The sequence below is a fragment of the Hevea brasiliensis genome, chromosome 3, assembly GCF_030052815.1.
Source record: "Hevea brasiliensis isolate MT/VB/25A 57/8 chromosome 3, ASM3005281v1, whole genome shotgun sequence".
NCBI classification, from domain to species: Eukaryota; Viridiplantae; Streptophyta; class Magnoliopsida; order Malpighiales; family Euphorbiaceae; genus Hevea; species Hevea brasiliensis.
Window position 1 is genome coordinate 111,683,049 of NC_079495.1, and position 22,942 is coordinate 111,705,990.

Genomic DNA, 22,942 nt, shown 5'->3' on the forward strand with positions numbered 1-22,942 from the left:
CCATATGCACATAGAACTATACCAAAAGGATTAGATCCTTGTTATTCTATGAAATAGTTCAAACATACATCAGATTACAAACACACCATGGATTCTTTTGTAATTCCAGAATAAGAAATGAAAGAAATGTTAAGAAGCTATCTCCTGTTCATAGTGGCATTGTGCATTTCTTTTGAGAATGTCCTAACAAATGACAGCGACCACATTGAACAACTCTCTTCGGACGCTTAAAGTTTTCTACACGAAGCACCTTCTTTTTTGGTCTTCCAGGAGGCCGCCGAGTTTTGGGTGGGCGTATTGTGATATCAACCTTGGCACCTCCACCTTCAGTTCCCTCACCTGGTTCCCTCCATAGGCTTTTATCTGGAATATGGTTTATCATCTGTGAGTAAGTCTCTCGATAACTTGCAACTGTGAAACAGGGTTCTGCAAATAGATGGGCATTTTGTCCACAAGAAATAAGTGCAGCAGCAGCATGTGCACAAGGTAAACCATAGAGCTGCCAACGGCGACACGAGCACACACGACTTCTTATATCCACAATATTTGTCCGCTCAGTTGACACAATCTCAAACTCAACTTCGTTTGCACGTAGGACTTGATAGCAACGGGCATCTGCAATTGCCTCCAGAATCCGCTTCTCAGCAGATGGAACAAGAATTGAGGTCCACCTCATACCAATATCCCGACGATCATTAAACCAAGATGCCAACTGATTACGCATATGCTCCATCATTTGCACAATTGGAAGCTCATGACATTCGAGAGCCCAATTATACAACAACTCAGTGATCCCCAATGTAAAATGGCCATATCGCATGCCCTCAAAATATGCCACTGCCCAAAGTTGAGGAGGAAAGTGTTGAAACCATGTCATAACATCTTGTGAAATCTCTACCATCTCAGAGATTTTGCTTTCAAATTCAGCTGTTGTAAGGGCATAAACAGCATTCCAAAATATATTCACTAACTTTGTATTCTTAAATGTATCACGGAAGTTTTCACTAACAAAACGCAAACAAAATCCATGAAAAGCACTAGGAAAGTGCGTTTCAACTGCCTCTACAATGCCTCTTTGCCTGTCAGACAGTATTGTAAGTCTAGGCATGTTATCAGTATTTACTCCAAGGAGCTTACGTAATTCTGACATGAACCACATCCAATTTTCATCACTTTCTGTATCAACAATAGCAATGGCCAGAGGAAATAATGCATCATCAGCATCAACAGCTGCAGCACAAAGTAATGTACCCAAATATTTTCCTTTAAGATGTGCTCTGTCAAGTTCCAGAAGTGGCCTACAAGCATTTATAAACCCATAAATACATGCACGATAAGAAATAAAGAGGCGCTGGAAACAATTTTCCTGTCCAGTAGCAAAAACCGAAGCAATGCTCCCTGGGTTTGTTTTCCTTATCTGCTCACAATACACAGGCAGAAGGCGGTACCCTTCTTCAAAAGTACCATGAAGTGCAGCCATGCTGCGCTCCTTTCCACGCCAAGCTTGCATATAAGACACAGCAACCCCATGTTGGTCACGGATATCTTGTAGGATTTCCTTTGGTTTGTATTGTGGATTATCCCGAATTCGGGCTTCTACAGATCTGGCTACCCAACCTACTGATGCTTGCTGATGGTGCAGGTTGCGGACTCCTTCACATGTATGCTCTCCATGTAACGTTCTAATTGTAAAGGTTGGACCTCCGGGGCATTTTGCAACATGGACACGCCACGGACAACCTTCTTTGGAGCACTTGGCTATAAACCGGCTTCGATCTGATTTCACTATCCGAAGATCAAAATGCAGGGCTATAGCAATATCTTTCAATGTTCTTCTGCAAGTTTCAACATCAGGAAATTCTTGTCCAATAACTAAACTATGTTCTATCAAAGGAAGAGAAACATCAGGCACAACTAAAGCATGATCAGCCATGAATCCACCAAAATAAGGAGCACCAGATTTATGTGATTTCCCCTCTTCCTTTGTGCTGCATACAGAATTGAATCAGTTCTAAAATGATATTTCTCAAAACACAGCTACTGCAAACTCCAGTCAGATATGGATACTGCAATAGAAGACCACGAGTAAGGAAACTAAAAATAAACATAACTCCAGGTCAACACATCCAAAGAAAAAGAACTATACCAGGTTCAATTAACAAGCAGTGAAATGGAAAGGACCATCTTGACAGAATAAGATCATTGCAATCAAATCCACTGGTAATTGGTTTACTCATTAAGAACAAAGCACCTGCTGGACCAAGAAAAACCATGAGCAAATTTTGTACATCTCAGATATTTTTATCGTAATGCGTGCAGGTGTAGGTGTTTTTGGTTGGGGTGGGGCGGGGGGTGGGGTTGTTGTGTGCGGGGGGTGAGAGAGAGAGGGAGTGGTGAATGGGAAATTAAGGATCTTGGGATAGTTCAGCTTTCAAAGGTCAAAACCAAATAAAATCAAAATTTAGAGTAACCAAACCAAATAGACAAAACAACATTTGTTTAGTTTGGTAATTAAGTTTTCACCATATAATGCTTACCCCTAGAAAGAACATAGACAACTTCGATAACAATTATAAGCAGGGATGGGAAATCTCCTTCTATAGCCACTTGATTTAATTGAACCTCAGCAGCGCATAATCATCAAAATTTAACAAAATTAGATTAATTTTCTTAGAAACCAGGAAACTTTGTTTGCTAATCCTACAGCATTCTTAATTTGCTTTTGCATAAGTCTTCTCCATGTAAGACACACTCATCACAAATTTTAACATTCCATCTTATAGTCTGATAGACTCCAAAGCAATGTTCTGTACCTACTGTTCACCAAGTCAATCTGACTATTGGTAAACTAGGGAACCCATTTGTTAATTGAAAAATTATATTATTAACCCTAACATGAAAATTGAAATGTCCAAGAGAAATAATAGATTGTTAGATCGGTGAAGAATCCTATGTGTTGAACAATCTTCTTCCAATTACTTAACTTAGAGCATCCTTTGATAAGTCTATAAATTTATATCTCTATACCAAATCATCAAACCCAACTCTATCATAACAGCCATTATACTTATGGATCATCATTAACCATTCAGCAGTCACCCAAATAAGGGTCCTAATTACGCATTCCCAGTGGACATCTTCAAAGTTGTGGACTGCGTTTAAAACTCAAGCATTCCCTCATGAAGCGAAAATGCAAATCCCTTTGACGCTAAACGCCACCCAGAGTAATAGCAAAAAGACCTATCTAAGTCCCTGCCACTTCGCAACAACTTCTGACTACTATTCCTAAGCCAAATCGTCACTAATTGAAAGGTTTGAATTCTCCATCTGCGTGGACTATAATTCTCTTCAAGGTAAATGCAGCTCAAGAAAAAGGGAAAAATGCTTATGAAGACCAAAACCAAAATTTGAACGAAGAAAAAAAAAACAATTCCCAAAAACAAAAAACGCAAGGACTATAACAAAACCCAAAAATGGAAAGGGAATCGGCATTCTCATAACGGATCCGACCCCCCAAAAGAATTGGAAGAATCCAATTTGAGAAACCCACAAACAGTAACCCAAAATCTCAAAAAAGCAGCAGTTGTATACTTGTACTGTGTAGAAAAAGAGGAGGAAGAGAAGCACCTGTTATGGCCTGTGGTGGTAGTACAGAAAGGGTTTTGGTCCTTTTATGTTCTTGCTTCCTTCCTTGTGTGATGGGTTTCTTCTGTTGCAGTGGTGTTGGGTATTGGAGGACCTGAGGCCTTTAAGGTCGTGGGCAATTGAAGGAGATGGAGGTGGAGGCGGAGATGAAGGTGGTGGACCGAAACTCAACAGAAACCTTGCCAGAGATTGTTTTCTCCGATAATCTTATGTGAAGCTTTCTTTTCATTTTATTTTTGTATATTTGCATTATGTACTCTCACTTTCTTCTTTTTCTAAAATTGGTCCCCTCTCTTATCAATTAATTGAAATTAAACACCTTAAATTACATAAAATATATACAATATAAACTCGAAAATGGATTTTATAACTGTTATATTGAATAATTGTATTAAATTTTCAATTAAAATATGTTTAATGAGAGGATAAATTTAATAAAATTAATTATTTTAACATTATAAAACTCATTATTATATAAAATTAAATTTAAATAACAATGACAATTTTCAATTTATCTTCCATAATATATATAAATTAGAGATTTGTCTGCATTAATGCACGTGATTATTAATAATTTTAATTTATATATATTTTTTAATTTTAATATATAAAAATAATATAATATTTTAATTTTTTTATTAATTATTTTAAATTTTATTTTTAGTGCTTTATCTCTTAGACTTTTTAATAGAGATTTCATAATAAAAACAATTAAAATATATTTATACATAATATTAATTAATATATGTTAATATATTATAAATTTATCTTATAATAATAGCTACTTATTATAATACTAATAAAGTAACTATTAAATAATTTATAAATATAATAGAAAATACTATATATCAATACTATGAAAGAGAATATCACGTATTATGTGACATCCTTACTTTAGATAGTCCGTACATTCTACTGTTTCGGTGACTAATGTTTGTTCGGATAGTCAGAATGTCTGAATGATATTTGAACTAAAGTGAGGAGTCAGAAATAAACCAAATAATAGTAAGAAAAATTAAGAAAAAATTTAAGCAATGAAATGCACTAAGGTTAAATGAGCCAGAGTTCCAGCGATGGGTGACCTAATGTGAAGCGACTGTAAAGGCAACTAGTAACCCTAGACCCGAGGAGAACCCTGTAAAATAATTTTTGCGACTCAGTAAAGAGTTATTACAACCTAGATGACCATAGAATGCCAAGAAAATGCTAAAAAAATTTTCTAAATCGGTACAGACGATTTTAGCTCAATAAGTTAAATGAAGGACATTTTGGTCATTTCATCTGCAGAGATAATTTTTGACCAACTTGTCCATTCAAGTAAGTAAGGATTATAACATAAAATGTGAATAATTTAATTAAAAATGATAAAAGAAATAAGAAAAAGAAAATAAAAATAAAATAAAATGAAATTTAATTTAATTATTACATAAGGATGACATCAATAAAAAGCTTCCCACTAATTAAAATTTAACAAGCCTACTTATAAGAGACAAAAGGGATTAAAATGTAATAAAGATCAGCTTATCTTCCTTTTTCTTTCTCCATAGCCGAACCCCTTTTGCCATGCCATCCTTCATTGATGAGCTTATCAAGCTCATAAAACCCTAAGTCCTCTTCATATTTCTTATAAGTCCTAACACAGAAACTTAACTATAGACCTTGATTGAGAGTTTGGGAGTAAAAAGAAGACATGAATTTGAAGTTAGGGAAAGCTGGGAATTCTTCAATTGAGGTTAGTGTTAATTCTCTTTTCTCTCTCTATGTACTCTTTGTTAAGATCATGAATATGATGAGAAATTGCAAAAATTGAAACAAAATATGCATGTTTGATTAGCTTGAATTTTGGGCAGCCTTATATAGGTTAGGGTTTTGATGATTTAGTTGAATTGAAAATGGAAATTGATGACCCCTTGACATGAATTCAGTAATTAGAACATTGAAGTGTATGTGTAGTGCAAGAATTAAAATTTTGGGAATTAGGGTTTTGAGTAAAATTAGGGTTTTGTTCATGTGATGGTGAATGAACATTTGAATAGTCAATTAGTGACCATTTGGTAAGGTTTTACTACAAAATGAAGTGAATTGTGGCATTAGATTAAGGATTTAGTGTACTGCCCTGTTGTGCTTGCAGGTCTGGACTTGAGTCCAGTGTGATTGGGTAGCCCTAACTTGGTTTGTGTAGCTTCAATTGGTACAAGGCCAATTGAAGGTGAAACTAGGGTCATAATGTCACAACTTTGATGAAGAAACCCTGCCCAGAAAATCAACTTAGGATGACCTAAAAATTGACTAAATCTGGGTAACCAATTCTGGACCTAGAAAATTGACCAAATAAATAATGTTTGTTCAATTGGCCATAACTTTGTCTAGGAAGGTTATAATAACCTGATTTTTGAACAAATGAAAAGCTTAGACATATTAGAACAACTTTCATGAAGAATAGAAACCCAAATTCTGGCTATAACCTAATGAAATTATCCACCAAAATTAGAACACTAAAACTGGCAGAACTAAATTCTACCCAGAATTCTGGAATTGGAACAATCCGGCTAGTTATGGCAAAAATGCCATAACTTGAGTTATAAAACTCCAAATGGAGTGATTCAAAAAGGAAATTAAAGAAGACACATTAAGGAACAACTTTGATGAAGAAAGTTTAGCCAAATTCTCACTGTCAATAGGTCCAATGGAACAGTAAACTTAGGTGACCAAAACAGAAAATTTAGAAATACATCTAGGGAACTTTGAATTGTAATTGGCAATTAATGCCAATAAATTTAGAACCTAAAATGTGGTATTATGGTGTGATTAGGACTTGACTATCTATTAAGTATAAAAAAGTCAATAATTTTGTATGAATAGTATTGTGAATAGTAATAACTAAATTATGTGAAATAATATAATAAACTATAAAAGCCATTATAAATATTAAATATATGATGTGATTAGTAACTTATAATTTTTGAATTTGAATGACTCTAAAACCTAGGAGAATAATTCATATGAAGAACCTTAGGCTAACATGTAACTGTAACATGTCCAAATGATTGGACAAAGTTGGGATTCCGAATGCCTGGTTCTGGAATTAGAAGGAGACAATGAACCAGTTATGGTTATTTGACCGTAATTGGAGTTCTAAAACTTTGATTGACATAATTCAAAATAATATGAATAATTAAGATGAAGAACTAGGACTTTATTGTAAGAACCTGAAATCAATTCTGAGCCTAAGTGCTTAGAATTGTATGAGAAAGGAGATAGAAATTTCTGAAATTTATAGACTGTCTAGGGTCATTAATCAATTAATTATGATTAGAATTATACTATTTTAAGGTGAATGATTTAAAAGGAAATATTTAAATTAACATGTAAAGCAACAACTTCCATGAAGAAAGTATGGCCAATAGACTATGCATATTGGCCAAATTTTTAGAAGGAAATTAAGGCCAAAAATTTGAAACCCATGAAATGTTCATGAATTATTTGAAATATGAATGGTAATTTATCTAAATCATAAGGAATAGATAGTTAGAACTTATATGCTCATTACAAATATAATTCATAATACATTAGCAATTCAACTCGAAATATGAAATTGTAATTAATATAAGTAGATTGTCAAATGTATAATGAGATGAAGTCATCATGAGGATTTATGTTTCATTGTAATTATAACAATAATAATAATATCCTACCCAATAAGTGGTACATGAGAGGAAATAAAAGTGAATTATAAATACTTAGTAAGCAAAATATTTTTTGAATTATGAATGGCAATTTATATAAATATTATAGTGAATAAGCTAAATGAAGGACATTTTGGTCATTTCATCTGCAGAGATAATTTTTGACCAACTTGTCCATTCAAGTAAGTAAGGATTATAACATAAAATGTGAATAATTTAATTAAAAATGATAAAAGAAATAAGAAAAAGAAAATAAAAATAAAATAAAATGAAATTTAATTTAATTATTACATAAGGATGACATCAATAAAAAGCTTCCCACTAATTAAAATTTAACAAGCCTACTTATAAGAGACAAAAGGGATTAAAATGCAATAAAGATCAGCTTATCTTCCTTTTTCTTTCTCCATAGCCGAACCCCTTTTGCCATGCCATCCTTCATTGATGAGCTTATCAAGCTCATAAAACCCTAAGTCCTCTTCATATTTCTTATAAGTCCTAACACAGAAACTTAACTATAGACCTTGATTGAGAGTTTGGGAGTAAAAAGAAGACATGAATTTGAAGTTAGGGAAAGCTGGGAATTCTTCAATTGAGGTTAGTGTTAATTCTCTTTTCTCTCTCTATGTACTCTTTGTTAAGATCATGAATATGATGAGAAATTGCAAAAATTGAAACAAAATATGCATGTTTGATTAGCTTGAATTTTGGGCAGCCTTATATAGGTTAGGGTTTTGATGATTTAGTTGAATTGAAAATGGAAATTGATGACCCCTTGACATGAATTCAGTAATTAGAACATTGAAGTGTATGTGTAGTGCAAGAATTAAAATTTTGGGAATTAGGGTTTTGAGTAAAATTAGGGTTTTATTCATGTGATGGTGAATGAACATTTGAATAGTCAATTAGTGACCATTTGGTAAGGTTTTACTACAAAATGAAGTGAATTGTGGCATTAGATTAAGGATTTAGTGTACTGTTGTGCCAGTGGTGTCCGGACTTGAGTCTAGTGTGTTTGAGCAGCCATAACTTAATTTGTGTAGCTTCAATTGGTACAAGGCAAATTAAAGGTGAAACTAGGGTCATAATTTCACAACTTTGATGAAGAAACCTTGTCCAGAAAATCAACTTAGGATGACCTAAAAATTGACTAAATCTGGGTAACCAATTCTGGACCTAGAAAATTGACCAAATAAATAATGTTTGTTCAATTGGCCATAACTTTGTCTAGGAAGGTTATAATAACCTGATTTTTGAACAAATGGAAAGCTTAGACATATTAGAACAACTTTCATGAAGAATAGAAACCCAAATTCTGGCTATAACCTAATGAAATTATCCACCAAAATTAGAACACTAAAACTGGCAGAACTAAATTCTACCCAGAATTCTGGAATTGGAACAATCCGGCTAGTTATGGCAAAAATGCCATAACTTGAGTTATAAAACTCCAAATGGAGTGATTCAAAAAGGAAATTAAAGAAGACACATTAAAGAACAACTTTGATGAAGAAAGTTTAGCCAAATTCTCACTGTCAATAGGTCCAATGGAACAGTAAACTTAGGTGACCAAAACAGAAAATTTAGAAATACATCTAGGGAACTTTGAATTGTAATTGGCAATTAATGCCAATAAATTTAGAACCTAAAATGTGGTATTATGGTGTGATTAGGACTTGACTATCTATTAAGTATAAAAAAGTCAATAATTTTGTATGAATAGTATTGTGAATAGTAATAACTAAATTATGTGAAATAATATAATAAACTATAAAAGCCATTATAAATATTAAATATATGATGTGATTAGTAACTTATAATTTTTGAATTTGAATGACTCTAAAACCTAGGAGAATAATTCATATGAAGAACCTTAGGCTAACATGTAACTGTAACATGTCCAAATGATTGGACAAAGTTGGGATTCCAGAATCTGCCTGGTTCTGGAATTAGAAGGAGACAATGAACCAGTTATGGTTATTTGACCGTAATTGGAGTTCTAAAACTTTGATTGACATAATTCAAAATAATATGAATAATTAAGATGAAGAACTAGGACTTTATTGTAAGAACTAGGACTTTATTGTAAGAACCTGAAATCAATTCTGAGCCTAAGTGCTTAGAATTGTATGAGAAAGGAGATAGAAATTTCTGAAATTTATAGACTGTCTAGGGTCATTAATCAATTAATTATGATTAGAATTATACTATTTTAAGGTGAATGATTTAAAAGGAAATATTTAAATTAACATGTAAAGCAACAACTTCCATGAAGGAAGTATGGCCAATAGACTATGCATATTGGCCAAATTTTTAGAAGGAAATTAAGGCCAAAAATTTGAAACCCATGAAATGTTCATGAATTATTTGAAATATGAATGGTAATTTATCTAAATCATAAGGAATAGATAGTTAGAACTTATATGCTCATTACAAATATAATTCATAATACATTAGCAATTCAACTCGAAATATGAAATTGTAATTAATATAAGTAGATTGTCAAATGTATAATGAGATGAAGTCATCATGAGGATTTATGTTTCATTGTAATTATAACAATAATAATAATATCCTACCCAATAAGTGGTACATGAGAGGAAATAAAAGTGAATTATAAATACTTAGTAAGCAAAATATTTTTTGAATTATGAATGGCAATTTATATAAATATTATAGTGAATAAATGAATCAAATAAATTTGAGAATGGGCAATCATTAATCAATCGACTATAACCAGAGTTATTTCAAAGTAAATAAGTAAGAAGAGAAATTTAAGTTAATCTGAAATCCATGAATGGTTCATGGATTACTTGGAATATAAATGATAATCTACATAAATATTGTGATGATTAAATGGATTATATGAATGCATGAATGGGACGTTAGTTCTCATTATTGGAGAAAAGAAGAATGTTTTGAGTACTATGGTACATGAGAACTATTGTTGTAAATTATGATCAATATGGATGATATAATGAATATATAAATTATGATGAACATATAAACTATGTAGAATTATGATTTAGAAATTTATGCTTCTATTAGGAACAGAATTAAAATGATAAAAATTATAATTGGAACTTATAATGAAATAATAAAATATATTAACATTAAATGGTACTAATGTGTCCATGTATTACCTAGACACGTGTATCAGATTGGATAGATTGATATGCCAATATGGTATTATTTGAGCTGTACTGCGTAAAGCTTTGTGCCCACATTCATGGTTTGTATGCTCGATTATTTGTTACCATGACTTTTTAGCCATATTGATTGCATACGTGGTTGATGTTCCGTATTTCACATCCTATAGTATGACGACTCGAGACACCATGGTGTCTAGTGCCCAGAGACCCGCTTATCCAGTTTAGTCAGCCTGTCATAGGTTACTTGGACAGTAAAATAAATTAAGAATATTAGAAACTAAAATATTAGAAATTAAATAAACGAGTTAGAAATACCTGAAATAAATTAGATTAGCTCTAAGAAATTATTTATTTGAAAGACCTGAAATGAACTAGATTAATATTAAAATTTATCTATTATGAAATAACTCTAAGAATTTTAATTATTATGAAATGATCTAAGACAACCTAGGAAATATTGAAGAGGTATTAAAAAGATTAGCAAAAGAACTATAACTTAAATAAACATTGCAAATGTGTCATACATAATAATATAAACATAAATTTAATAATTTTAGATTATTTTTATATTGTATATTATTATTGTAAATTTATGAACTAAGCACATCCAATGAGAAATAAACAAATTAGGAAAAAAGATAGTTAATATTAGAAATTTTGTACGAGATTAAATTAATTCTGGATTACCCAAATCATGCTTTATTTCTATATTTATTTGTATATTATTTATTTGTTATATTATTGTACCACTAAGCAGCAATGCTTAGTGCGATGGATTTGTTTCCACGCGTAGGTATTGAAGATAAAACCCAGTGAACATTAAACTGAGATTTTAGATTTCTGATCTGCAGAGTGCTCAAGGTTGTCACCCCCTCAGCAATGCATGTAGATAGGGCCCATATAAGTCATATTATATATCTTGTATATAACAAATATTTCTTATGTTATAACGTGACTATGAAAATGTAATTAATATGTATGTGATGCAAACTAATAAATTGGCACTGTCATATGTAATTAATTTGTATATCATGTAAATTATAAATTTATATAATTAGTGTGTAAATCATGCATCTTAATGAAGTTTGAAAATTTTTATGTATAAATTAAGCAAAAATGGATTTGTATGGGAATGATTATGTAATATGGAATACGTAAATGATATTTGAAATACTGAGATGATTATGATGTGTATGAATGAGATTATTACTGGAAATTATTGTTGAAATTTTTAAACAGGTAAATAGTGAAATACGTCAAATGGTAATAAAATAGAGGAAACTCCGTCAGTTTCTCTTTAGACTATAATTTATAATAAGAACAAATTATTAAAGGAATAAAGTAAGATAAGATAGGGTGCTCCGGCACCGAGTGTGACATGCCTTGCTTGGCTACATTGTAGACTGGTGAAGAGTGTCACATATTAGTCATGTGATAATACTATAAAAAAGAATATTACGTGTCATTCGAGAATTGCCCATAGACGTGGATATGAACAATTTTAATTTATATATATATATTTTTAAATTTTAATATATAAAAATAACGTAATGTTTTAAATTATTTATTAATTATTTTAAATTTTATTTTTTATTATTTTTATCTCACAAACTTTTTAATAAAGATTTCATAATATGAATAATTAAATTTTATTTATATATAATATAAATATAAATATATGTAATTAATATATATTAATATGTTGAAAATGACTACTTATTATGATATTAATAGGGTAATTATTAAATAATTTATAACTTACGTATAATAGAGAATATTATGTAATAATACAGAATATCACGTGTTTGTCATATGGTAATACTATAAAAGAGAATACCACATAATATTTTTTTTTGAAATACCTTCATGTTTTAGCATTGTCAACCAAAAGACTCTCTCCTTTCGCTAAAGCTTAACATCAATTTAGTTTTAGGGGAGTTCCAGGCCATTTGGCCGTCGACCCTATTCGCACCTCGTTTTTAGTTTGTGTTCATTTGTAGTTTTTCTTAGTTGTTTTTTTTTTTCATTGTCTAGTTTCCTTAGTCTCCAATTTGGAGTTTTAGTAGCCTTTTGGATAGGGCTTTATTGGACCTGTCTATGACTAATCTGCATGTTGATTGTTTGAAGCGTGCAATCAGTTAAGGGGGCTTCCTATGCTGCTTGTTATGAAGTAAGTGGTTGGTTTCTAGTGTTTTCCCTACCAGCTGGCATCTCAACAGTTGATCCATTGCCATTCTAAATGGTTGTTGATCTCAAATCCTATGGACTATATGAAATTGAGAAGTTTAAGCACTGCCAAGCCTCTCCCAGTTCGCTGGCACCCATAGTCCTTGTTTATTGAATTCAGCTTTGAGCCTGGTTTCTGGCTTGCCTGTGCCTTAGAGTTGACATTGTGTTGGGGATCTCTGCTTGGTTTGGGGAGAGGGTGTTTAGCTAGCATTTCCATGTATTGGTGGAGTTTCCTCTTTTAGTGTTGTGGTGGATGTCTTTACGGCATCTGGTGGAACCTAACGCAGTGGCGATGCTTTGTTTCCTTCTATGTTATGCGGGAATAATGGTTGGGATCTGTTTACTTAGAATTGGCCAAGGTTTCAAATAAGGGTTAAGCATTAGGCTTTTGGTCTAGACTTTAGAATTTAATTATGCTCTCCAAGTGTATTGTGATTTGTAATGGACTTGGGACCATGTAAACTTGATTTCTATAAATGGTATCTACCTTTTTTTGTTAAAAAAAAATATTAATTTGTCTCGTTGATATCTTAGCTTCGACTTTGATCTAGCTTATGAAAATTAATTTATAAACACTAAGTATTTATTAACTAATTTAAATTTATAAGTACTTAAAATTTGAAATATTTATGTATTTGATTTGTGTTTATAAGTAATTAATAAATAGTTGATGTGTTTGATAAAAAAATGACATATAAACATATTTATTATTAAAATGATTAAAAAGGAAACCAAATGTCATCTATGATGAAATTTTAAAAATTAAATGAGAACAATATTATAATATACTTAATCAATCAAGCTAATTTATGAGTATAGTACTTATAGGCATAAAAATATAAGTTGGTCCTTCAAGTTACATTTTTTCCCTCAATTTATTTTTTTTTTTCTTTAACTTACAAGTAGGGGAGAGCAGTTTTCGGTTTAAACCGAAAAATCGAACCAAACCGAGTCAATTCGGTTCAATCGGTTCGGTTCGATTCGATTATTTTCATAAAAAATAAAAAATCGAATCGAATCGAAATTATTAATATATATATATATATATATATATATCAAGGAAATCAAAGAAAACCGAATCGAACTACAAGATTTAGGTTTGATAAGTTTAAAATCGAACCGAATCCAATTGGAAATCAAATGCTCAATTTATAAATTTTGGTTTGATAGGTTTAAAACCGAACTGAACCGATATTTTTATTAATCGGTTTGGTTTGATTTTTAAAATTTTTTATTTTTAATTTTTGATTTTATTGGTTCGGTTCGGAACCGAACCGACTGTTTGCATACCTCTACTTACAAGGTTAGCTTATAAACTAAAAAAATATCATAAGTAGACAAATAAGTTTATTTTTAAGCTTAAGTTAAGATAAACACCCTCTTAATTATTAATTTAAACTAAGTCAACTCAATTTTAATCTAATTTTTATCTGACTCAAAAGAATAAAAAAACCCATTCCAATTTAAATATATAAAATTTCAATTTAAATTTATTATTTTATGTGGTTTATATTTTGAATGTATCTTTATGCACTCAATTTATAACATTACCTGAAAGTTTTATATTGTAATCCAATTCAAATATTTTATGAGTTCTGTGATAATAGCAAGTCTAAAACCAATATAAATTTTATATTTTATCTATTATAACAATATCGTAAAAAATTTAAAAAATATAATTATGATTTAAAATTTTTAAGTGATTATATATATATATATATATATATATTTTACTTTTCCTCCCGTATTACTTAATTTTACTTAATTCTCAATTCATGTCTATACTAAAAGCCTCATACTTCATCTGCTTTATTTTGAATCCCCGTGTGGAACTTCTTCACAAAGAAATTTAATTTTTATGTTACATAACAGTTTTATAATTTATAATTATATAATTATATGTATTAGATTTGTGTATCTATTTTAATAAAATTAAATCATATTTTAATCAATCAAACAGTTACCTGATATATTGTAATTTTATAATAAAAGTACAATTTGCTAACAGTATCAAAGTACTCCCTTTTTTTTAAAAAAATAAAAATTTGCTTATTTGTTCAGAAGAAAATCTGGAAAAATATAATTTATTTTATAGTCATGTGATAAATGAAGTACAAATAAAAGTTATGCCCATTGAAATTTCAGGACCATGGATTAAGTTTGACGAGCCGTCTTCAGGGCAAGCGCTAATCCAAATAAAGCAAAGTACAACATGTACTCTTTTTTTTTTACACAGATAGTTGAAAGTCAAGCATCAGGATTAAAAAATTAATATTATGGATATCAAATCAGCTTTCAGCTGAATAAATTTGATAAGCTTAACATCAACCGAATGCATTGACAGCAAAAGTTGAGAGGCTTAGCACAACCAAGATACAATACCATCTCTAGAAATGAGAGTTGAATAACAAAAAAAAAAAAAAAAAAAAAAGGACAACTTCAAGATGATTAGGCCTAAGTCAAACATCACCATGCACCAGATACAAATACAATCATGACTAAACAATTTTTTTCTTTGGAAAGGAAGAGTTGAAGACCCTTACTTGCTTAGTTGTTTTGATATTTGTCCTCTTTCGGCCTGATCTCTATACCTTGAACAATGAGCCCACCTTTCCAATCACCTCCATTCACTTCTGAAATGCTTATTTCCAATTCCCCATCTTCACCTTCCCTGTTAAAGAACTCGCCAAGTTCCATCTCCAACCACCCATCTTCTCTTTCCTGTGAACGATTATGACCATTGTTCTTGTTCTCCCTAGTTGATGCAGGTGCTTGCAACCCCACTGCATGGCTGCGGGGGAATAACCCCACTCGCATCGCGACAATTTGGTATCGCTGCTGTCGCTCTCTTTCTTCATCCAAATAAACACTTCTCCTACAACCTTCAGTTCCGGCGAGTCCCACTGTGACATCTACAGGCTGGTGTTCAAAACCATAGGCTCCTGCTGTTGTCCTATACACAAGATAAGCTACATAGAGCGTTTCTCGGGATAACATATAAGTGTTAATTTTACCACGGATTTCAAGCCAGCACACGCCAATAAGCTCAGCTACGTCTGCAAATCTGCTCACAAATTCATAGTCATCCAAAAATCCTGTTATAATGATATACTAAAGGGGGTATGAGGATGATGTATGCAAGAAAAGAGAAATTGGCAAACCTGGATTTGAGTTCAGAAGTCCATCTCCAATATCTAGGAGTATCACCCCACACAATCATGAGGTCCCTCGCAGAAAGCATGTAACATTTCTTCCCACTCCATTTATGCAGCGAAAAGCTCTGTAGAGTTTGAAGGGGGGAAATTGCAGGCACAAAATGAATTCAATTTTCAATTTTTACAAGAAAAACAAATAGACCGTTGTTGGGCCAAAAGAGGAACTACACTGTTAATGTCATGATAAAATCTCCATACTAAAAATATAAAACCGACATTGACATTCCACATTTTGACCTAAAATATAGTAATTAAATAGGAAAGAACTTTTTATGAAAAAGAAGAATAAATAAAAAAAAAAAAACCTTCTTGCCATCATCAATGAGGATAGGATCGTCGCAGAGACGGAGAAAGAGATCTTTCTTGGAGGAAGAAGAGGCCAAGAGAGAAGAATCAGAAGAACCTGATATAATAGAGAGGTACTCTGAAGGAAGGAAACGCTCCCAAACGGAGTCGGATTCAGCAGCCGACTTGAATGTTGAAGAGACCGTAGACAATCTGCCCGCATCCAGAGGACCCGTAAGCGACAGAACGTTTGCTACGCAGCCTTCAGGTAAGACGCGTAAATCTCCACCGCTATTCCCTGACATTTTTGTTCGCAAAACAAAGGACGTTGAATCTCTCGCTCCCTTTCTCTTTCCTTTATATAGGGAGGAAAAGAGGACGTCCTGGATGAATTCTTAGCGGTTAAGGATTTTCTTTTTTTATTAATAAAAATTATTTTTTTAATGGCAATTTTTTTTAATATTATAAATAATTGAGAAATTTACTTAAAGTTAATTTACTTAATTTGATAAGCTACACCATGACTCATTTATTCATAAATTATATTTTTTAATTTACAAGCTAAGAGAATTTTCTAGAAAATTATGATTATAAGACAATAATTATTTACAAATTTTGAATTTTGTTGTGTGGTTTGAATAATTTTAATAATTTTAATATTTATCATGTGTTAATAAATTACTTAAATAAGTTAAACATACCTTATCATGTAATATATGTAATGATTTATTTAAATAAATTATATTTATGTAATTTGTATTATATATATATATATATATTTGTATTAAAATTAATTATTTAAATACGAGTAATGAAATGAAGTGTTCAATTGTCAATTCTAGTAAATTGAGTAATGTCACATGACAATTTTTGTCTTACTATTAAATTAATTATGAAATTGCTGATCATGTGGTTATTAATAATTTTAATATATATATATATATATAATTTTAATATATAAATATAATATAATGTTTTATCTTTTTTATTCTATCTTTTAAATTTTTTAATAAAAATTTTATAATAAAATTAATTAAAATGTATCTATAGATATAAATATATTTAATAAATATAAATACATGTAATTAATATATATTAATATTTATAATAATTACTTATTTTATTATTAAAAGAATAATTATTAAATAATTAAAAATTTATTTTTAATAAAAAAAAATACATAATAATATCATTAAAAAGAATATCACATAATAATATTATTTTTTTTATCAGTCTCTTAAAAATAAATGTTTGGTTTTTATTTTATTTTTTATTTTTATCTGATTCTTCAGTGTGGGCATTCTGATAAAGAAAAATAAAAAAAGTACTTGGCATTTTACTGACGTGACGCATCATCAAATATATATATATATACACATGAAATAATAAATTAATAAAAATTAATATGTAAATTGTTATAATTATTAATATTTATAAATTATTTAAATAATTTTAATTTATGAAATATATATATATATATTATTTACTTATCATTTTATATATAAAAAAATAATTATTTTATTCGATAATTTCCCATGAATTTGATTTAATAATATAAAATTAAGGATGTGAATGCTGTTATAGTAAATAATAATTTAAATGTATAATAATATAATAATTGTAATTTTAAATTACTTAAAAGCTTAAAAATTAAAAGATAACTATCAATAATAGCTAAACTGAGGAGAATTATATATATATATATATATATATATATATATATATATTTTTTTTTTTTTGATATTTGAGTTACCACTGTGAATAGAATATATAAAATAATATTAAGAAGAATATAAAAAGAAAACCAAAGTTGAAAGGAATTGAAGAAGAAGAAGTTGGGGACGCGTTGGAAAGTGAGGGGGGAGATGGCATCTTTTATATAAATGAAGGCTTCTTTCTGATGTGTCTTGTTATTGGTTTGCATGTGTTTTTGCTTTCTTTCTTTTTATTTGTTTAGCTTTCATGCAATGTTCACTCTCTTTACTCTCGTCATGGGGGGCCATTTGGTATTTGGATTCTCTCCTTTTTGGATTTCAACCTTCCATCTCTCTCTCTTTTTTTTTTTTTTATTATTCATAATTTTTGTTAAAATTTTCTTCTAAATAAATTAATTTGTGGTAAAATTGGTGGCTCACATTGTAGCATTCGGCCCAAAATGCAGCAGAAAATCGGGTCATTCAGGCCCATTTAGGATTCTAACCGGGCCTGAGCATGGAAAAGTTTCATTTCAAGACTGTTTCGCTGCAAAATGCCAGATGAGTTCGAAATTTGGCGGGACGGATTTGGAACAATATAAAAAACCTTTTAGGAAATGATATATTGAAGTGAAGTTATGCATGCATTAAATTTTAATTTCAATTAAAATTAAAAAATATAAAAATATATTTTTTAAATATTTATCGAGATAATTTTTTCTTATTAATAACTTCTATCGTGTTTATCGGTTGCATCGAATAATACATCGATTTGATTAACTAAACTTATGTTTTTGATAATGTGGCCAAAACTTCTTTGTGATTAGATAAAATTGGCATCCCTAGCTTTAAGTTAAGAAAAGTTAAAATCTTTGGTATAGTTGCGCCAACTTTGCAATAAGGATGACAGAATTTCCATACTTGTGTTAAAATGGTTGGAGGGTGTCTCCCCCTATCTCTAGTTCTCCATGGCCAAGAAAGGCAATGATTTTCCTACACTGCACTGAAACATCCACACATTTTGCTCTCTTATGGGGAGGCCACATCTCAAAGCCTCCAACCAATTCTCCTTCTTTTTCTCCGAGAGGTCTAATTCAAACATGGCAAAAAGTCTCTCATTTTCTTTGACCCCCCCAAAAAATAATATGGCTTCTTTCAAACAAAAATTTTCTTCTTTGCCTGAATCCTTTCTCCTTTAGGGTCCTTCAATAGAATTGAAGGACCCTTTTCTCTACCCATCTCTCTCTCCTTCCCTTCTCAAGCTTTCCCTTTGTTCTTCCTTTTTCATATTTTTTTTATAAGGCAAAGCCACATTTTTTCACCTCTGCATAATATTATTTGTTTTCTTCAACAAGGATCAAGAAATGAATTGCTTTTCGTGCTTCCAGTCACAGAAAAGCAGGAAATCGCTTACCAAGAGAGAGCATGGATCCTCTACTAGCAGTAAAGATAGAGAAGTCACGGAGACCAACTTCCCTGGTATGTTGTTACCTTTCATATTTGCTTAATTTTCACCCCTACCTTGGTTCTTGCATTTTTTTTTTTTGGTTGTTGCTTCTTTTTAACACATCAAATATGCAAGGAAGGAAGTTCATTCCGTAGGAGACAGCCCTATTTGTGGGCTAAAGGCCTATGCAACATTGCCCTACGGAAATTTTTTGTATTGATACTTTATATCATCTATATTCCTTTGTTTTGCAGATTTTTAAAGATATAGAAGAGGGTCCAAAGTCCTCTCAATGCACAGAATGGGATGGGCTAAGCCTAAGAACAGAGCATATAACATTCTCTATAAAGATTTCTTTCAACTTCATTTTCCAATTTTTATTGGAAACCAAGTTAATTGGTCCATTTTAAATGAAAAATGATTTAAATGCCATGTTTTTAACATTTCTTCCTAGAAAATGTATAAAATGTATTCTTGGAATGGCAACTTCCTTGAAGTCAATTTCCTTCTCTTGTTTCTCCCTGACTTATTTTATTTGGATTGATATGAAAACATAACAACCATTCTTTGATCTTGAAAAATTTTCAGAACAGAAAACACAATTCCGTCAACTATTACACAAGTTAATTCGAATGCGAATTCACAGTGAAATGTCCATTGCTGCAACTGGAACCTGAATCATCATTGTGTTTTTCTTTGTGCAGAGACTAAGAAGCAAAAACCAGGAGATGAAGTAAGAAAAGAGGAAGCTAACCGAGTTGATGAAGAAAATATTGCAGCACAAGCATTCACCTTCCGCGAGATAGCGGCTGCAACAAAGAACTTCCGTCAAGAATGCCTGTTGGGCGAAGGTGGAATTGGAAGAGTTTTTAAAGGGACACTAGCTTCAACTGGGCAGGTTACAGAATATTTTCAACTTCCTCCAAGCTTATTTTATTCTTTAGTGTGCCTTCTTCTTTATAATAAATTGATTATTGGAAACTTATATTTGATCATAGTTCTTTTTTGCTTAGGTAGTGGCTGTAAAGCAACTTGACAGGAGTGGGCTGCAAGAGAACAAGGAATTCCTTGTTGAGGTTATGATGCTAAGTCTTCTACACGATCCAAATCTTGTCGATCTTGTTGGATATTGTGCTGATGGGGATCAGAGACTTTTGGTGTATGAGTTCATTAAAGGAGGTTCTTTACAAGATCATCTCACTGGTAATCTTTTGCCAGTTCTTTGAGCTAGAGTTATTTATACTTTAAGCAGTATTATTTATCTTGTTTTGTTAAGTTTGTAATTGTGGAAAATCCTTGGTGCAGCGAGTCAGTGCTGCATTAATTACAGAAAATGAATGCACAGCTATAGAAATTGAATAAGTTGTTAAAATGTGATTACAGAATGTGAGTGAACAAAATATAATTATAAAACTTGAATGAACTAAATACAGAATGTGAATAATGAAAAACAGAAAGTGAATGACTCATATGAAAAATTCTGTAATAAAAAAAAATTGTTTTACTACAATATTATTTATCGTAGTGAGTCATTATACCTAGCTGAACTCTTTCTTTTTGTGTTTGTACAAAATAGATAGTATGCCGTAAGTCACTTGATTTATTTGCAGATGTATCACCAGATAAAAAGCCACTGGATTGGTTTACCAGAATCAAAATAGCGTTTGGTGCTGCTAAAGGTCTAGAGTACCTGCATGACAAGGCCAATCCTCCTGTTATATTTGGCGATTTGAAACCCACAAACATCTTGTTGGATGAAGATCTGATACCAAAGCTATCAGATTTTGGACTTGTTAAGCTTGGCCCTTCTGGGGACAACATGCATGGACCATCAAGGTTGATGGGAACCTATGGTTACAGTGCTCCAGAATATGCGAGAGGAGGTGAATTGACAATAAAATCAGATGTATACAGTTTTGGAGTTATTTTACTAGAGCTCATCACTGGAAGAAGAGCCATAGACACTACAAAACCAAATGACGAGCAAAATCTAGTTGCTTGGGTAGGTAATGTGATTTTAATTGTTGTGTTTATGTTTGAAATGAAGGTTAGAGAACATTTTCATTAACAAAATGTTATAATCCTTTAAACTGTCCATAATAGTATCTATCTTTTTTTTGTATGCTTGTCATCAAACAGGCACAACCCATGTTCCGGGACCCAAAAAGGTTTCCTGATATGGCAGATCCAGTTCTTAACAAGCAATTTCCAGAAAAAGATTTGAATCAGGCAGTTGCAATAGCAGCAATGTGCCTGCAAGAGGAATCAGCAGCCCGTCCATTGATGAGTGATGTTGTAACAGCTTTAAGTTTCCTTTCAGTAGCTAAAGATGAAAGCATCCCTTCTCCTCCACCCCCCTCAACCCCACCTTCAGAGGAAGTCATTACTCATGACCAACAGAAACATGAAGCTGGTGATAGTTCAGAATCAAGTGATGAGGATAGCAACAGTGATGATAATAATAATAATAATAAAAATAATCAAGTTAGCAGAAAATGGAGCAAGAACAGCAGGAGATCAATGGATGATAATGGTTCTTCAAGCCATAAGAGCAGCAAGAGAATGCGGGACAGAGATGCTTCTCTAAGCAGGAAGAATGGCAGTGGATCAAGTTGTGGAAGTTTTTCTTCAAGTCACAACAGCAGCAGGGAGTCACAATATCTTAATGTCTCTTTAAGCCGCAATAGCAGCAGGGGATCTAAGGAGGGAAGTGTTTCTTCAGGCGAGAAAAGCAGCAGCAACATTGATTCACCTGATGGAACCGAATCATTAAGTCAAAGGAGCAGTGTTTCTGGTGATGATTGTTAGCATTACTAAATGGAAATTTTCTTTTTAGATCAGACCAACAGAAGGAAATCAGAAGATGAAGTTTGTATTCATCAAGAAGATCTTAATCTGATCACCAGCATCATTTTGCACACATAATTTGTCATTGCTAGCATAATTCTTAGTTGGGGTGATGAAGGAAAAATACTGTTCTTTTTTTGTTGTGGGAAAGGCTACAGGCAAACGATGTATTTCTTTTAAGATCCTCTTCTCTTAGCTTGTTGTGTCTCCAAACATTTTTTGTGATCTTAATTTGTTCAGTATGCATTAAATATAACAAACTCTGTTCATATTCAACTGCAGATAGGATTGCTTTCCATTTAGCTATCAATGCCACTTTATATATATATATATATATATATATATATATATATATATATATATATATATATATATATATAAACGGTGACCCAGAAGCATCCCACATTTGTGGGCTCTGAGGAGGTTCATGCATGTAGGCAGCCTTACCCTTGCTTTGCACAACGGCTGTTTTCATGGCTGGAAAATTTATCATCATGTATTTGTATGTAAAAAATTTATCATTCAGTATTAGATCACATGAAAAATCCTGAATACGTACATCCAGACTTTGCATTAGGGTTTATTTGTTCAAAGATAAGATATTTCACATTTGTATATGTTTCCTTTATATACCTATTGTATTCTATAACAGAAACCTATATTTTTTTGGGGAAGGAAGATGACAGCAGGCAAGACAAGGAAACTGCAAACCTGACAGACCACTGCAGTAGAATTAAGTTGC

At 31.5% G+C, this 22,942-nt stretch overlaps 3 protein-coding genes across 5 annotated transcripts; 1 reads left to right on the forward strand and 2 right to left on the reverse strand.

Moving 5' to 3' along the window:
- Positions 1-17: 17 nt before the first annotated feature.
- Positions 18-3,883, reverse strand: LOC110665775 (uncharacterized). 3 transcript variants are annotated; one of them, XM_021826018.2, is made up of 3 exons: positions 3,628-3,883; positions 2,147-2,251; positions 18-2,066 (listed from the first exon to the last, which is right to left on the reverse strand). In XM_021826018.2, exon 3 carries the CDS (start codon positions 1,931-1,933, stop codon positions 149-151), a length of 1,785 nt encoding a protein of 594 aa, XP_021681710.2. In that variant the 5' UTR covers positions 1,934-2,066; positions 2,147-2,251; positions 3,628-3,883; the 3' UTR covers positions 18-148. The 3 variants fall into 3 exon arrangements, with proteins under 3 accessions (XP_021681710.2, XP_021681718.2, XP_021681723.2); XM_021826026.2 differs by having other exon boundaries at positions 2,147-2,254; XM_021826031.2 differs by lacking the exon at positions 2,147-2,251.
- Positions 3,884-15,020: 11,137 nt separating this feature from the next.
- LOC110665767 (putative F-box protein PP2-B12) lies at positions 15,021-16,570 on the reverse strand. The gene is made up of 3 exons (XM_058144621.1): positions 16,233-16,570; positions 15,874-15,992; positions 15,021-15,776 (listed from the first exon to the last, which is right to left on the reverse strand). Exons 1-3 carry the CDS (start codon positions 16,515-16,517, stop codon positions 15,260-15,262), a joined length of 921 nt encoding a protein of 306 aa, XP_058000604.1. The 5' UTR covers positions 16,518-16,570; the 3' UTR covers positions 15,021-15,259.
- A 2,351-nt stretch (positions 16,571-18,921) lies between these two features.
- LOC110665758 (probable serine/threonine-protein kinase PBL26) lies at positions 18,922-22,469 on the forward strand. Its single transcript, XM_021826004.2, has 5 exons — positions 18,922-19,385; positions 20,058-20,251; positions 20,367-20,556; positions 20,964-21,355; positions 21,493-22,469. The coding sequence occupies exons 1-5, from the start codon at positions 19,271-19,273 to the stop codon at positions 22,159-22,161; spliced, it is 1,560 nt and encodes a 519-aa protein (XP_021681696.2). The 5' UTR covers positions 18,922-19,270; the 3' UTR covers positions 22,162-22,469.
- Positions 22,470-22,942: the final 473 nt, after the last annotated feature.